The sequence below is a fragment of the Diabrotica virgifera genome, chromosome 2, assembly GCF_917563875.1.
Source record: "Diabrotica virgifera virgifera chromosome 2, PGI_DIABVI_V3a".
NCBI lineage: Eukaryota > Metazoa > Arthropoda > Insecta > Coleoptera > Chrysomelidae > Diabrotica > Diabrotica virgifera.
Genome location: NC_065444.1, coordinates 59,100,908 through 59,116,673, shown reverse-complemented (window position 1 = coordinate 59,116,673; position 15,766 = coordinate 59,100,908). Strand labels below are relative to the sequence as shown.

At 31.7% G+C, this 15,766-nt stretch overlaps 1 protein-coding gene across 2 annotated transcripts in view; it reads left to right on the top strand.

Moving 5' to 3' along the window:
* The window catches only part of LOC114337747 (E3 ubiquitin-protein ligase MGRN1), a 73,435-nt gene that overhangs the window by 22,056 nt on the left and 35,613 nt on the right, over window positions 1–15,766 (top strand). For both annotated transcript variants that reach the window (XM_028288286.2, XM_028288277.2), the window contains exons 6-7: window positions 7,722–7,961; window positions 15,535–15,695. In XM_028288286.2, coding sequence (XP_028144087.2) covers window positions 7,722–7,961; window positions 15,535–15,695 — 401 coding nt within the window. The remainder of the gene's footprint in view (window positions 1–7,721; window positions 7,962–15,534; window positions 15,696–15,766) is intronic.

Here is a 15,766-nt window from a genome sequence, read left to right as displayed (position 1 = left end):
TAGGAGCAAGCCACAACTAATGAAAGCGTTCAAGGAAATTGATCCTGAAGCAGAAAAGAGGGCTTAAAATAAATGAAACAAAAACGAAGAACATGGCCGTCAAAAGAACACCTGAAAATGAAAATAATACCGCAATAGACAACTATACTATTGAACGTGAGGATGCCTTCACATATATCTCTGGACACATAAATAAATCAGAAGAATTCCGTAAGTAGCGAAATTAATGCATGTGTTTCCAGTGGGAATCGTACATACTATGCTAATAAAAGATTGATGACATCGAAATTGTTAGACATAATAACCAAAAAGGAATCTACAGAACATTAATTAGATCCGTAGTAACCTATGGTTGTGAAACCTGGGTAATAACGAAAAAAGACGAAGCCCCACTCAGGACATTCGAGAGAAAGATACTGAGAAAAGTATATGGCCCGGTGAAGAGGAAGACGGCACATGGAGAATCAGAAGCACATTAACGAATTGAATGAAGGGTATGATATTGTAAGATTTGTGAAAAGTCAAAGACTGTCATGGCTGGGACATGTCCAGTCCATAGACAAGAAGATGCGTAAAAAAATAAAGAAAATATTACAATAGAAGCCGATAGGAAGGCCTAGAACGAGATGGTTAGATGACGTGGAAGACGGCCTGAAAACCATGAACATAAGACAATGAAGGAGATAGCCAGACAGGCAAAAACCCATCCAGGGTTATGATTAAAGCTCGGATTTATAGGCAACAAAAATTGAAGAAAAAGGCGCCTATATAGGCAAAGATTTTTATTAAAAAAGGCAGGAATATTAACATTTAGGCAAAATATAGGCAATAAAGGAATATAACTTATTATTTATTGTACAAAGTGAATTAACGTAATATTAACTTAAGGCAGGTATATTTACACATCATAATCATAACATTAGTATAAATAAACTAGTAACTAAATAACTGTTAATTAATAATTAAACATTGTAACCACTTAAAATTTTATAATTAATAGAAACAACTAAATGTTTTTCAATATTTTCGGTCTTAAAACTATGTCTTCGATCACTTAAAATTAATTTGTACATTGAAAACGAACGTTTGACATCGACAGATGTAATTGGAGCATATTTCAGAGCGGATAATAAATCTGGCATATGTAATTTGTAATTCCTCGGAAAATGTCCCATTCAAAACTTTAGCAACATTAGATAAAAACGAAAAACCTTCATTCTTGTCGAAAACATATTTCATTTTTTTAAAAATTAATTGACCGTTACTTCCAGGTGCCGATGTAATTTTCGTCTTTAAATTATCTATTAATTTTACTGACTCACATAAATTTAACTCTTGTTTTTCTAATAAGGTAATTGTGGTAACTATTAATTTATAATTGTCATTGATATAAGTGTTCCTGTGATAGAAGTTCCTGTTTCAATTTGGGATTTTTTAATATGTTTTTTGCTTCTCGAATGGCTTCGGAAATATCATCATCAAATTCTGACATAACTAATTCTATTTCATTGCAGTGTTCAAAGTAAAAAAGACTGCTTCGAGCCAGGTTCCCCACCTTGTAATTACTGGTTTAGGTGGCAAAGGGACACCGGGAAGTCTTTCTTTATATATTTGCACCCTCAACGGAGCCTTTACAAAAACTTTTTTCATAAAATTTATAAAATTATTTACCAACGGAAACAGATTTCTTATTTCTTCAGCAATTCTATTTACCCCGTGGGCTACACAAGTGCAATGAATTAAATTAGGATAAAAAATCTTTAAATTAACAGCAGCTTTTAACATATATGCCGCAGCATCTGAAAGCATTAAAACTATTTTATTCACTGGTATAGGGTTGGGTAAAAAGAGGTTTGTTAAACTATCTTGTATGAATCGACTTATTGTTAAATTGTTTGTTTTTTCCAATTCTTTAACGGCAACTAAATAAGGTTTTCTCGCAAAGTTTTCGTTCAAAATTCCAATCATTAAATTATCTATATACCTGCCGCATACATCTGTCGTTTCATCCACGATAATATACAAAAAATTGCCCTCTAACTCCCGCTTAATTTTTGAAATACATTCCACATAACATTTTTCCACAGTATGTTTTCTCAATGTACTCTCGTCCGGTAAGGATTTATTAAGATATTTTTCGAAAAAGCATTTAAAACTAGGGTTATTAACTTTATATAGAGGAATGTTGGATGCAATCATCATCTGGCATAAATCAAATTTAAATGCGTCTTCCTCCTTTTTTTTTTTGAACTGCTTAAACTATCCCGCAGAGATATTTGGGCTAACTTAGAGGAATTTAATTTTTCCAAATTACGTTTATGAAGTGGGGTTCCACAATGCTGGTCAATAAAGTATTTTTTTCTACTTGAAATCTTAGAATTAAAAAAAAAAATAATTAGAATTCTAAAACCGCTTTAGAATTTAGTTATGTTAAAGAGACGACGAGAAAAAAAGAGAAAAAATAAAACTTACCGATTTGCCGCATGGTTTACAAAATGCTCCATCTCCTTCTAGAGAAAGTTCCGAATAAGGTGCGATCCATAGCCTTAATTTAGATGTCATCTTTTCACACAAATGTCTAAAACGTTTTAAAACGTGTTCTTTTCTTTTCGGTATACGCAACAAAACTAAACTAGGATATAGCAATTTATGACTAAACTCTGATACAGTAACCGACTGTACAACTGATAATAAACTAATAAAGCTTAGGGATTTCCAAATAGTTAACCCAGTCTCGATCAGGTACATTTTCCTAGAAATCTGTTATATAAACAAACCATTGATATTTTATTATTGACCCAAAATTTTATTATAGAATGGTTTAGTAATAGAATAATATCATGGGTAGTACCATGAAATTTTAAAAAAGGCACAAATAGGCGGAATTTACGAAAAAAGGCAAAAAGTGCAAAAAACAATTATAATAGGCAAAAAAAGGCATTTTGCCTATAATCCGAGCTTTAGTTATGATGCCAAAAGAAGGAAAAGCCACTGTACAACTGCTGACAGGGTTCTTGTTGACACCAAGGAAAACTTAAGTTTCAAAGTTTTAGGAGAAAAAAAGCAGACATATTGATCCCAAATTATATAGGGCTCTTCCTTGAACCAAGAGTACATACCAAGTTTTTAGAGTTAGAGACTTCTGCTTCAAGATAAATAAAACATGTAGGAATATGGGATAAGGAAGAAGGTCTAATAAAGAAGTTTTCTTGATTTAAGTTCAATAGGGTTTTCTTTCTAAAATGGCTTACCTTATAGTTATCAAGTTACCTTAGTAAGAGAATTCAGAGAGTTAAAATTAAGAACTACTTATCTAATCCCATTTCAGCTCATCCTGGTGTTCCTCAGGGATCTCACCTTGAAACCTTAATTTTCGATCTGTTTATAAACGTTGGTTTGGATTTTAAATTTTCCACATTTTTATTATTTGCAGAAGATCTTAAGTTATATGCAGAGAAACAGTGTTTTCATTTGAATAAGGATATAGCCACTCTTCAGAATTGATCAATAGCTAATGGAATGAGTTTGAATATAGGTATATGTTACTGTATTACATTATTTCTAGATCTAGAGTTCCAACAGTCTTTGATTACCAGCTTTGCAATACATCACCAAAGAGAGTAAATGTGATGAAGGACCTGGGAGTTTTCTTTGATTCACAGGTATCTTTTAATCACCATTATAATTCAATTACTAGTAAAGCTCTTCAAATGCTTAGTTTTGTTTTGCGTAATTCACGGGATCTATCCATTAATTCGACAAAGGTAGTGTACAATGCATTGGGGAGCTCTACTTTACAGTAAGCCTCTAATGTATGGTCTCTGTTCTACTAAATCCATGTTAATATTATTGAAAAACTTCAGCATACATTTCTACGGTTTATAGCATACACATTGAACAGGTTTTTGCATACTTACTCTTATGAACATATATACCCCAGGCTGTGGGTGAAAAAACGTGATATAATTCAGGAATTTTTGAAACCTATCAGGTGTTGTAAAGGACGATACCAGAAATAACGTCTACTAAAATGTAACCAAAAATATTGTGCGTTTTTTTTATTGCGATTTTCATTTGTTAAATTTGCAATTTTTAATGATTTTTAATTTTGCAGCTTAGGATATTGATTTTAGAGAAAAACTTTTTAATAGGAAGTTGTAGTAAATTAAAAAACCTACAATTTGACATATGATATGGTAAGTTTAATTTGGTTAATTGGTTATTGCAAAACAGCCTGCGAAATGTCCAAAATGGCCGTTTATTACAATTGCATTATTTATTGTACAAATAATTTTTTTTATTTTTTAAAGCTTTAAAATGAAGATCTTTCAATTCCAAACATAAAAAAAATGTAAAGCCAGCTTAGCGAATTTGTTGCTTAGATATTATAAATTGTTTATCCCAAGAGGTCAAATGTCGAAGGCTATAACCTTTTGAAAAAAAAATCGTAGAGAGTTGGTGCAACATCCAATCTCCTTCTAAAGAGTTATATTTTCATATTATAATGTAAATAAATGCGTAAAACATTTTTAACCCTCTAATTTTTGGGTTTGAAAATAAGGGGGCAAATTTCGTTATAAACATTTAGAGCTGAAGCGGCCCTGTACATCCTATGAGTTTCTAACTTACAGATTATTGTTGCTGAAGACGAAACGAAGATTTATAAAAAAATAAAAATTTTCTACAACTAACTGAAGCCGAGATAATTGTTTTTTTTTTAAATCGTAGTGCCTTTATTTATAACAATTAAGAAATTATTTTACAGTTATTGACTAAAGAAAGACTTATATTATCTTAAAATAAAAATTATTATAAAATATAATTACATTTAATTATTAAAAATTATTTTTTAAATCGGTGCTTTTGCAAGCGGCCGAATTTTGCAAATCGCCCGGCTCGCTTCAAATCCGCGCGCTCGGAAAATTTTTAAGTAACTTGTATTAAATTTTGACAGAAAACAATTTAATAATATTACCATTATAATATACAGTCTATTTACCACTGTATTTGTTTTTCTTGATAATCTTTTATATGTGAAATCCCAAAAGAATAGTCACTACAAGAAGAAAAAGTTTTATATTGTATATTATAGTAAGAAGTAACATTATTATTATTATATTTATATAACAATAAAAAAATTAAAAATATAGTTATATATTTCATGTACATTCATGTGTATTCAATGATACATGTATGTATCATTTTTGTAATATTATTTCTTTCAGAAATGAAATTTCACATTTAAAAGTTTATCAAGAAAAAAAGTATAGTGGTAAATAGACTGTATGTTATAATGGTAATATTATTAAATTGTTTTCTGTCAAAATTTAATACAAGTTACGTAAAAATTTTCCGACCGCGCGGATTTGAAGCGGGCCGGGCGATTTGAAAAATTCGGCCGCTTGCAAAAGCACCGATTTTAAAAATAATTTTTAATAATTAAATGTAATTATATTTTATAATAATTTTTATTTTAAGATAATATAAGTCTTTCTTTAGTCAATGACTGTAAAATAATGTCTTAATTGTTATAAATAAAGGCACTACGACTTAAGAAAAAAAAAAGAACAATTATCTCGGCTTCAGTGGGTTGTAGAAAATTTTTATTTTTTTATAAATCTTCGTTTTGTCTTCAGCAACAATAATCTGTAAGTTAGAAACTCATAGGATGTACAGGGCCGCTTCAGCTCTAAATGTTTATAACGAAATTTGCCCCCTTATTTTCAAACCCAAAAATTATCTCGGCTTCAGTTGGTCGTAGAAATTTTTTATTCTTTTATAAATCTTGGTTTCATCTTCAGTAACAATAATCTGTAAGTTAAAACCTCATAGGATTAACAGGGCCGCTTCAGCTCTAAATGTTTGTAACGAAATTTGCCCCCTTATTTTCAAACCCAAAAATTAGAGGTTTAGAAATGTTTTACGCATTTATTTACATCAGAATATAAAAGTATAACTCTTTAGAAGGAGATTAGATGTTTCACCAACTCTCTACGATTTTTTTTTTCAAAAAGTTATAGCCTTCGACATTTGACCTCTTGGGATAAACAATTTATAATATCTAAGCAACAAATTCGTTCATCTGGCTTTACAATTTTTTTTATGTTTAGAATTGAAATATCTTCATTTTAAAGCTTTAAAAAATAAAAAAAAATTATTTGTACACTAAATAATGCAATTGTAAAAAACGGCCATTTTGGAATTTCGCAGGCTGTTTTGCAATAACCAATTAACCAAATTAAACTTACCATTCCTCAAATTGTAGGTTTTTTAATTTACTACAACTTTCTATTAAAAAGTTTTTCTCTAAAATCAATATCCTAAGCTGCAAAATTAAAAATCATGAAAAATTGCAAATTTAACAAATGAAAATCACAATAAAAAAAGCGCACAATATTTTTGGTTACATTTTAGTAGAAGTTATTCCTCGCATCGTCCTTTACAACACCTGATAGGTTTAAAAAATTCCTGAATTATATCCTGAAATCGACCTATTTTTCACCCACAGCCTGGGGTAATAATAATACAACTTAAGCTTCATACTCTGGAAAATCGCAGGATAATGTCAGACGCAATAATTCTTTTTAAGCCGTTATCTGGTCATATATGTTGCCCTCCCTTGTTTGAGCAGTTCTTCATTAAAATACCTGCTAGGGTTACCAATACCAATACTTGCTTGTTTGATGGTCCAGATCACAGTGCAGTATGGTTTTTATAGTCCAGTGGTATGTCTCTCCCTCCGGTGCTATTGGATTCAGTAATAAGGGTGTAGGTTTTACTAGAATATCTTTGCCTGTTTTTAGGAATAACATTCAACTAGTTTTAAATGATTTGTAGATTCCATATTTTTGTTTTCAATGTACTCGGGTACGGGTAATATGACCCGTATGCGCGCCAATGGAGAATATAAAATTCGTAATTGCATGTCAAAAAAATGCGCAATAACTATCTCTTAAAACCTACCAAATTTCAATTTGCATATCGCAACCGGTTTTAGAGCAATAAATAAATCGTCAGTTTGTAAGAAAAAATTCAACATCCCGTATCTCGGAAACGAAGCATTTGCAGACATATGTTTATAAAACAAACGGTCATTATTTTTTCATGCAGAAGTACCCCTTAAAGTTTGTCGCACTTATTTAGAAACGTATTGCAAATGTATTGATGAAGAATATGGCTAGTTGTTAAAGTACCCAACTTTTTTATTATCCAACATAAGCGAATGAATCAAAAAACAGAATGTTAAGAAAACCTGAGGCTATAGTTGGGTTTTAATTTCAGTATTTTATAAATGCTAGAATATTCCACAGGGTATTGCGAACTTTGAGAAAAAAACACAGTTTGATTGGTCTGCCCGGTATACAATGAAAATGTACCTGTTTAGCAACAGTATTATTACAGTGATATTTTTAAAGAATAAGGCTATAACTTATTAAAAAAATCACTTAAATAGGACAACAGGTTTAGGAAATTCGAGACATCAAAAATGACCAATTTTGTGGGCCGCCCGTTTTCTCTGACGCGCAGTGTATAATATATATATTTAACTATAACGGGTTCTCCCGTAAATAAATAAATGAATATTTAGGAGTAACAAACACCTTGTGGACACGCCAGTGTGTGAATGCGAGCTAAACGATACCTTTGAATCGTGCCATTAAAAAAAGTTTTGTATGATACTACAAGACACCATTATCGATACAATTATATAATAATTTTAGGCTGGAGCTGATGACGAAACTGAAGACAATGGTTCAGAATGCGTCATATGTATGTGTGATGTCCGGGATACTTTGATCCTTCCTTGCCGCCACCTCTGTTTGTGTAATTCTTGCGCTGATTCCTTGAGATATCAAGCAAATAATTGTCCCATATGCAGAGCACCCTTCAGAGCTTTGCTACAAATAAGAGCGCTGCAGAAATGTTCTAATTCGAACCTAGCTGCTATTAGTCCACCAGATGTAAGTAGTTATTAAATTTATTAGATAGATAGATAGATAGATACGTTTATTGACAATTTTTACATAGTAAACACTACATGTCATGTCACAATATAAATAAGTCACTTTTGTATACATAGCAAATAAATAAGAAATAATACAAGAACACATAATATAACATATACAGTGAAAAATAGAAATATAAAAATATAAAAAAACAACTCAGTCAGGTGTAATATAGTTTTCATAAAAACGACCACACTAGGAGCTCAAACAAACAAATTCCTGTATACTATAGAAACGGTGTTCCAGCAGGAAGTGTTTTGCTAATTTATAAAATTGTTTAGAATTCATTGCCTTAATATCAATATTTTTGTTTAGGTTTAAAAAACAATTATACAGATTATAATCTATTGTGTTTAGTTGTGTAACACACAATCTGGAATATGGTATAATGATTTGACTTTTGTTTCTTGTATTGTACTGATGTTGATCAGCATGTGTTTTTACATCTTGTATATTATTATGAACAGTTAACAAAGTTTCAAATATATACAGGGTATAACAAAAATACAGGTCATAAATTTAATCACATATTCTGGGACCAAAAATAGTTCGATTGAACCTAACTTACCTTAGTACAAATGTGCACATAAAAAAAGTTACAGCCCTTTGAAGTTACAAAATGAAAATCGATTTTTTCCAATATATCGAAAACTATTGGAGATTTTTTATTGAAAATGAACATGTGGCATTATTATGGTAGTAGTATCTTAAGAAAAAATTATAGTGAAATTTAGACACTCCATAAAAATTTTATGGGGGTTTTGTTCCTTTAAACCCCCCCAAACTTTTGTGTACGTTCCAATTTAATTATTATTGTAGTACCATTAGTTAAACACAATGCTTTAAAAACTTCTTTGCCTCTTAGTACTTTTTCGAAAAGTCAGTATTTATCGAGATATTTTGCATATTTGTCAAATCCATATGGCTAAGTACGATTATGGAGACTTGATAATAATAGGAAAATTTATTTATGATTTACATATTTAGGTATATTTTAAACCATATTAAAAAAGAAGTCACATCTCGATAAAATGTGCCTTATCGAAAAAATACAAAGAAGCAAAAAAGTTTTAAAAACACTGTGTTTAACTAATGGTATCGCAGTAATAGTTTAATTGGAACGTACACAACCATTTGGGAGGTTTAAAGGAACAAAACCCCTATAGAATCTCTATGTAAACATATTAGAAAAGAAGCCGCAACTCGATAAAAACTGCCTTGTCGAAAAAATACTAAGAACCAAAAAAGTTTTAAAAATATTGAATTTAACTAATAGTATCACAATAATAATTTAATTGGAACGTACACAAAAGTTTGGGTGGGTTTAAGGGAACAAAACCCTCATAACATTTTTATGAGGTGCACAAATTTCACTATAATTTTTCTTTAAGATATTCCTCCCATAAGAATGCCACATGTCCATTTTCAATAAAAACTCTAATAGTTTTCGATATATTGGAAAAAATCGATTTTCATTTTGTAACTTCAAAGCGCTGTAACTTTTTTTATGTGCATATTTGTACTAAGGTAAGTTAGGTTCATTCGAACTATTTTTGGTCCCAGAATAGGTGAATTAATTTATGACCTGTATTTTTGTTACACCCTGTATATTGAAGGTAAAGGAAGAATGACATACTTTTTAAACAAGGGTTTACAGCTGGCGCGATATTCTGCTGAGTCAATAATTCGGATTGCTGTTTTTTGAAAAGTGAAAACTTTATATGCATAGGACGAGTTTCCCCAAAAAAGTATGCAATATGTCAGGATACTATGAACCATTCCAAAATAAACTGACCTAAGGATATCTCGACTCACAGAAGTAGCCAATCTGCGCATGGCAAAAATCTGTGAGGCGAGCTTCTTACATAAGCCCTCAATATGGTGCGACCAGTTCAACCTTGTATCCATAGTAACACCTAGTAACTTGACTGGTTCAGATGGTTTAACCCACCTATCAGAACTAAATACTATTGTCTGGGTTTTCTGCTCGTTTAACTTAAGTTTGTTACAGTTAAACCAGGATTTAGATTTTTCTAATATTTCCTGATTGTAATCAGTTTTACCTCTACATAATAAGGTTGTGTCATCTGTAAAAAGAACACAGTTGGTGTTATCCAACGCACTTGGTAAATCATTTATGTATATCAAGAATAGCAGAGGTCCCAAAACTGATCTTTGTGGTACTCCGGTTGAAACTGGTAGAGGATTAGATTCTTGATTATTAAATGCAACAATCTGTGTTCTTCCTGTAAGATATGATTTTAAAAGGTCATCATCATATTATCATCATTATTACTAGATTTTGATATTTTAGTAAAAATATTTAAGTGGGTTTCAAAGAATCGTACAGGGAATGTTATTGTGTTAGATTTGTTTCTATTTGATTTGTTTAGAATGCACCGCTAGCGAAAAATTGTGTGTATCTTCTATATTTCTCTTATCGTCCATTGCAGATCTAATGGACCAGATAAGAGAACTTCCGATACAAGAACAATAGGGTAGCAAATGGACGAGATATTATTTTTTCTGTTAGTATTATCATCAACATTCTGCATCTAAAGTTGAACATAGGCCTCACCTAATTTCTTCCAGTTATGTCGGTCTTGTAGTGATGTTGAAAAAGTAACTATTCGTTACAAAGTACTCGTTACTTACGAATACCGAAAGTAACGATTACTATACAGAGAGGTAAATCGTTACTTTGATTACTTTGATTACTCTGACTACTTCGTTACTTCGTACCAATCGTATCAGAGCGAGTACCTTTTTTGATTTTGAGTATTGTATCTACTCGGTTGATATCGGTTGATATCGGAGTCGGACCGGTATTCCACGAGTGTTCGGTATCAGTACAGTTAACTAAAATTTTATCTATGAAGGGCGAAGGCTATGAAGAGTTTTATAGGATTACAGGGCGCTGAGAAGTAGCTGAAACAGAGGGAGGTATATCATTTTTTAACAAAGCATGCACCCAGAAACATATGTCTATACGATTTGTCGAGGTAGATAATTCACAGAATTTCACAGATGTTAGTTCTTTTGAAGACATAGAATACATGATGCGTAAGTTGGTCGAGGAATATTCAAGATGGGGATTGGACGTCAATATAGATAAAACAAAGTACTTATGTGTTGGTTCAGAAGAGAACGATATTCATCTTACTATGGAAAATAATCAAAAAATTAAATCCTGCCAAGATTATAAATATCTAGGAGTAACATTTGATAAAACTGGAACTGATGACAAAGAAATTACTTCCAGAATTATACAAGCAAAAAGAGCAATCCGATGTCTCAATAATATTCTTTGGAGTACTCAAATATCGAATAAGAGAAAATTTAATATCTACGAAACTATGATTAAGAGTAGTTTATTATATGATGCTGAAACTTGGAGGCTTACAGAAAAAAACAAAAACAAAATTGAAGTAGTGGAAATGGATGCAATCAGAAGGTCATTACGTATATCCAGAAGAGAACATATCAGAAATGAAGACATTAAAAATCGAATGGGAATAGAAGGAACAATAATGAAAGATATAGAGAGAAGACAACTGATCTGGTATGGACACGTAAACAGAATGAATGACGAGAGACTTCCAAAACAATGTCTGGAATGGCAACCTCCTGAACATCGGAAGCGAGGGAGACCGAAAGTTAATTGGACCACCGGCATCCGGAAAGCGATGAGCGCGCGAGACCTCAGGGATGACCTGTGGCAAAATAGGAAGGAATGGAATTTGGGAATCGGACAACGCCGCAAGACGTTCTAAACCGATCATATATATATATAGTTCTTTTGAAAATAAAAATGCAACACATTAGATTTTAATAATAAATATACACTATTCTTATCAGGCCTAGAAAATAAATAGCTTAGATTGACCGGAAAATATGTAGAAATGATAATATTTCTAGACTATGATCATCAACTTTAATGTTACATGTAGGTATGGCATTGTTTTTATTATACCAGGGCATTTAACACTAAAAACACAGGAGGATTGGGATTATTTTGGATGTTTGGGTTAGGCCTTTTTTGGACCAGTTATACTATACTACCTCCGTAACTTTGGAACCATTCATTTTAGAAAGATTATGCATAGGGCCTTTTTTATTTCAAATTTAATGTAAAACAATTTTGTATAGAGGGTTGTTCATGCTAAACCGCATAGTTTTAGAAATATTGGCGAAAAACTTAAAAAACTACGAATTTACCGATTTCTCCCCCCAAACCCGACGCTCAAAATGGTGTGACTTTTTTCTGGACATTGTGTGGACCATATAGAACAATTTGGTGTTGAAGGATAACTTTCACTTTGGATGTCTGGGTTATGCCATCTTTTGGATTAACTATACCAGGGGTCACCAATTAGTTTCCCTGAGGGTCCGTTTCGAAAACCTATGACACTTCTGGGGTCCGGATTTATGCTGACTGTTCTGATTCGGTTTCTTTGTGGATTCTTGTTAAAAAATATCCCCTATAAACAAATCGGAAGGGTGCCGGGCGAAATTTTTGGGCAGAAATTGTTTAATATTTTTTATTTAACAAATTCAAAACATCACCTTTTTGCCTGCGAAAATATGTTTTTAGCATTTTTGGGTCATCTTAAATAAAAAAGATCTGTCATTTTATTAAAATTTAGGAGTTTTCAAGCATCGCAAATGCATATTGTCGCATTTTTCAGATTTTAAATCGCTTATAACTCGAAAACTATCAACTTTTCAGAAATACGACAAGAGACCTTTATTGTTTATAATTACCCAAGAAACCTAAAAATACATTTTTCGAGGCAAAAAAGTAATTTTGAATTTACTTAAAAAATTGTTTCACCCGGCACCCTTCTGATTTGTTTAAAGGGGACATTTTTGAATCCGCAAAGAAATCGAGTCAGAAACATTTTTCATACGAAAGTGGCCTCACACATGGACTAATATGGAAAGGAAAGCTTATAATATCTGATTGTTTTTTGGTTACTGTATACTTTTCTGTAAGTTTTCCTGGTACAGTAAATAAAATATAAATTCATTGTGTATTGTTTTGATGTTATTATCAGTATATTTTGAAAACAGCAGTATTGTAAATTGTTCTGAGAATATTTTAAAAATTAGGAATTTATATTTTGAATGCTAATGAAGTTTTTAGACATCTTCAATTTTGTAGAAAGGAAACTGAGGAATTTAAAATAAATAATCATAGTACAAAATGCTAATTAACATGTTATTCTACATTAGTTTCAATGCAAGGTGTTTGTTGCAAACTTATTAAATCTAAAAGTTATTAATTAAATGCACATGATAATTTTATATTACAGCTTACTTAATTTCAAAATTAATGATTAGTAAGTATAACAATAAGGGGGAAAACTCTTTACAAAATTAAATTATCATAGAGAAAAATTACATTTTTTTATGTACAACCTGTCTGAAGTTTGGAGTGAGTTTAGTGCAACTGAGTCTCATTAGGGAGTTGAGATATTCATCTGTTAAGTGAGATCTCTACCGATTTTTAATAAAGTTCATTCTTGATAAAGCGGCTTCGCACACATAAGTTGAGCCAAACATAGTACACAATTTCATGACGAAACATTTTCAAAATTGCCAAACACTAGGTATATTCTGAATTTATTGACGGTCCGCACAAAACTAGCTCACGGTCCGCTAATTAGTGACCCCTGAACTATACTATACTACAGATAGAGCGAAAACACAAAAACTACTGGAAACAGCAGAAATGAAAGTCTTACGAAAAGTAACAAACCAAACTCTAAGAGACAGAGTAAGAAGTGAGGAAATACGACCAAGATGAGGTATAGAAGAAATAAACGTGTGGACCAAAAGAAGAAAAATAGAATGGAATCAACACATAGAAAGAATGACAGAAAATAGAATAGTACGAATAGCAAGAGACAAATCGCCAAATGGAAGAAGATAATTGGGACGACCGAGGAAAAGATGGTCAGACAACGTCAATTGAGGCTAAAAACCGAAGTAAAACAGGCATTGAGCCTATTGATAAAGTAGGAAGAAGAAGGTACTATTGAAGTCGGAGTGCGTTATGTTCACTAATCCATTAGAAAATTACTTTTTATACTGTTATGATCTGCTTCTTATTAATTTTATATTATTATTTATTTGATTAATTATTTAATTGTCGCAAATCATAAATAAAAATTGAATAAAAAATCTCAGGGTGCCTTTTTATAATATCAAGAAAATGTCTAAATTATCTTACGTTATACTTATCTTCTCTCGTGGGTTCAGTATCTCTTAGTTGATCCTAATCGGGATAAAATAGGGAAAAGAAATAAAGCAAAATATAAAATAAACATACAGAATTGTCTTTTATTTATCAAAATCGATACTCTAAACATCTATCAAATCTAAAACCTGTGGACACAGATGTCCGAATGAAATTTCTACCATTTAAATTTATTCTAATAAAAAAAAAACAATTTATCGGTTTGTTCCCGATGACTTTGGTACAACAAAATAAACAAAACCAAATTATGTATTCGCAAGATTAGCTATACTCCCTATTTACTTTCTGAAATATTGGAATTTTAATTCCTACGCTTTTTACTCAAAATTTTAGTTTCCGAACATAAAAATATCTTTCACATAAGTTGACTGACCTTTTGCTTCACTCACTCTGATGTCTTCTCGTGGCCCAAAACAGCTCTCCCTCGTTCACTATGTTAAAGGCTACTCATCAAAGCCCTCTCCGTTCTCCAGCTTCAAAACTATCAGCATACCAGCACCAATTCTCCAACAAGCCGGGCCTCTTTTGACACGTACTCGATTCAAACAAAACTCCAAAAATTCTCTGCTCTCCTTCTCACAATAATACAGAATCAAAGAGGTATTTCGTCTCAATTTGATCTGTCTCTCGTTCCACTTTTCAACACTATTCTCCACTATCAAACAGCCACTGGTACTTGCTAACTATCTATCCACGAAAACGTCGAACTACTCCTCAGCGATGCCAATAACATAATAACTTCTTTTTCAAACTCACTCAACATTCAAACCACTTTTCCCCTGCCAACTTGCCAAGAATCATAAACATTTCTCTTTTCCATTTGACAAACAAACAGTCATTTTCAAAATTATTCCAACCATCCTAATTACTTTCGGGGAACCCTACAACATTTACTCGGGTTGAAACAAAGATATTAAAATTCCAAACTTTCTTTTAAACCATTTTTCTAGAAAATGATAATTACCTCTACCTGTAGATTCTATAGTTCCCGTAATAAACAATCTTTTAACATTTTAAAACTAAATACATCGTCCTTTTCACTTTAATTATTCACAAAAGTCTTTAATGGTTCATCGGAAAGCTCATTAAAAGAGAAATCCACTTACATCCAAACTAAATTCTAATAAATATTTACAGCTCAATATACAGGGTGTATCAAATTTATGTGCCCGCGTTATTTAAAAAAAATTTAATTTAATTTTCATTTTGCCTTTGATTGATAAATTGAAAACACAATAATACATATTTACAATTTATTAACTTTAGGGCAGTTGTGACAACATCCCTCCTGGTTATGAAGCTGTGTCCCTTATAGAGGCGTTGAATGGCCCTTGCGCGCCTCGTCAACCACCTTCAGCAGCTATGCCCGATTTGGTTGAAACGCCAGAAAATGAACATGCCATTCAAGCCGCCCAAATTTTAAACAGGTAACTTTTTTAATCTAAAATGTATTCTAAGATTTGATTGGTAATTATTTGAATATCTAAGGTGCGTACTG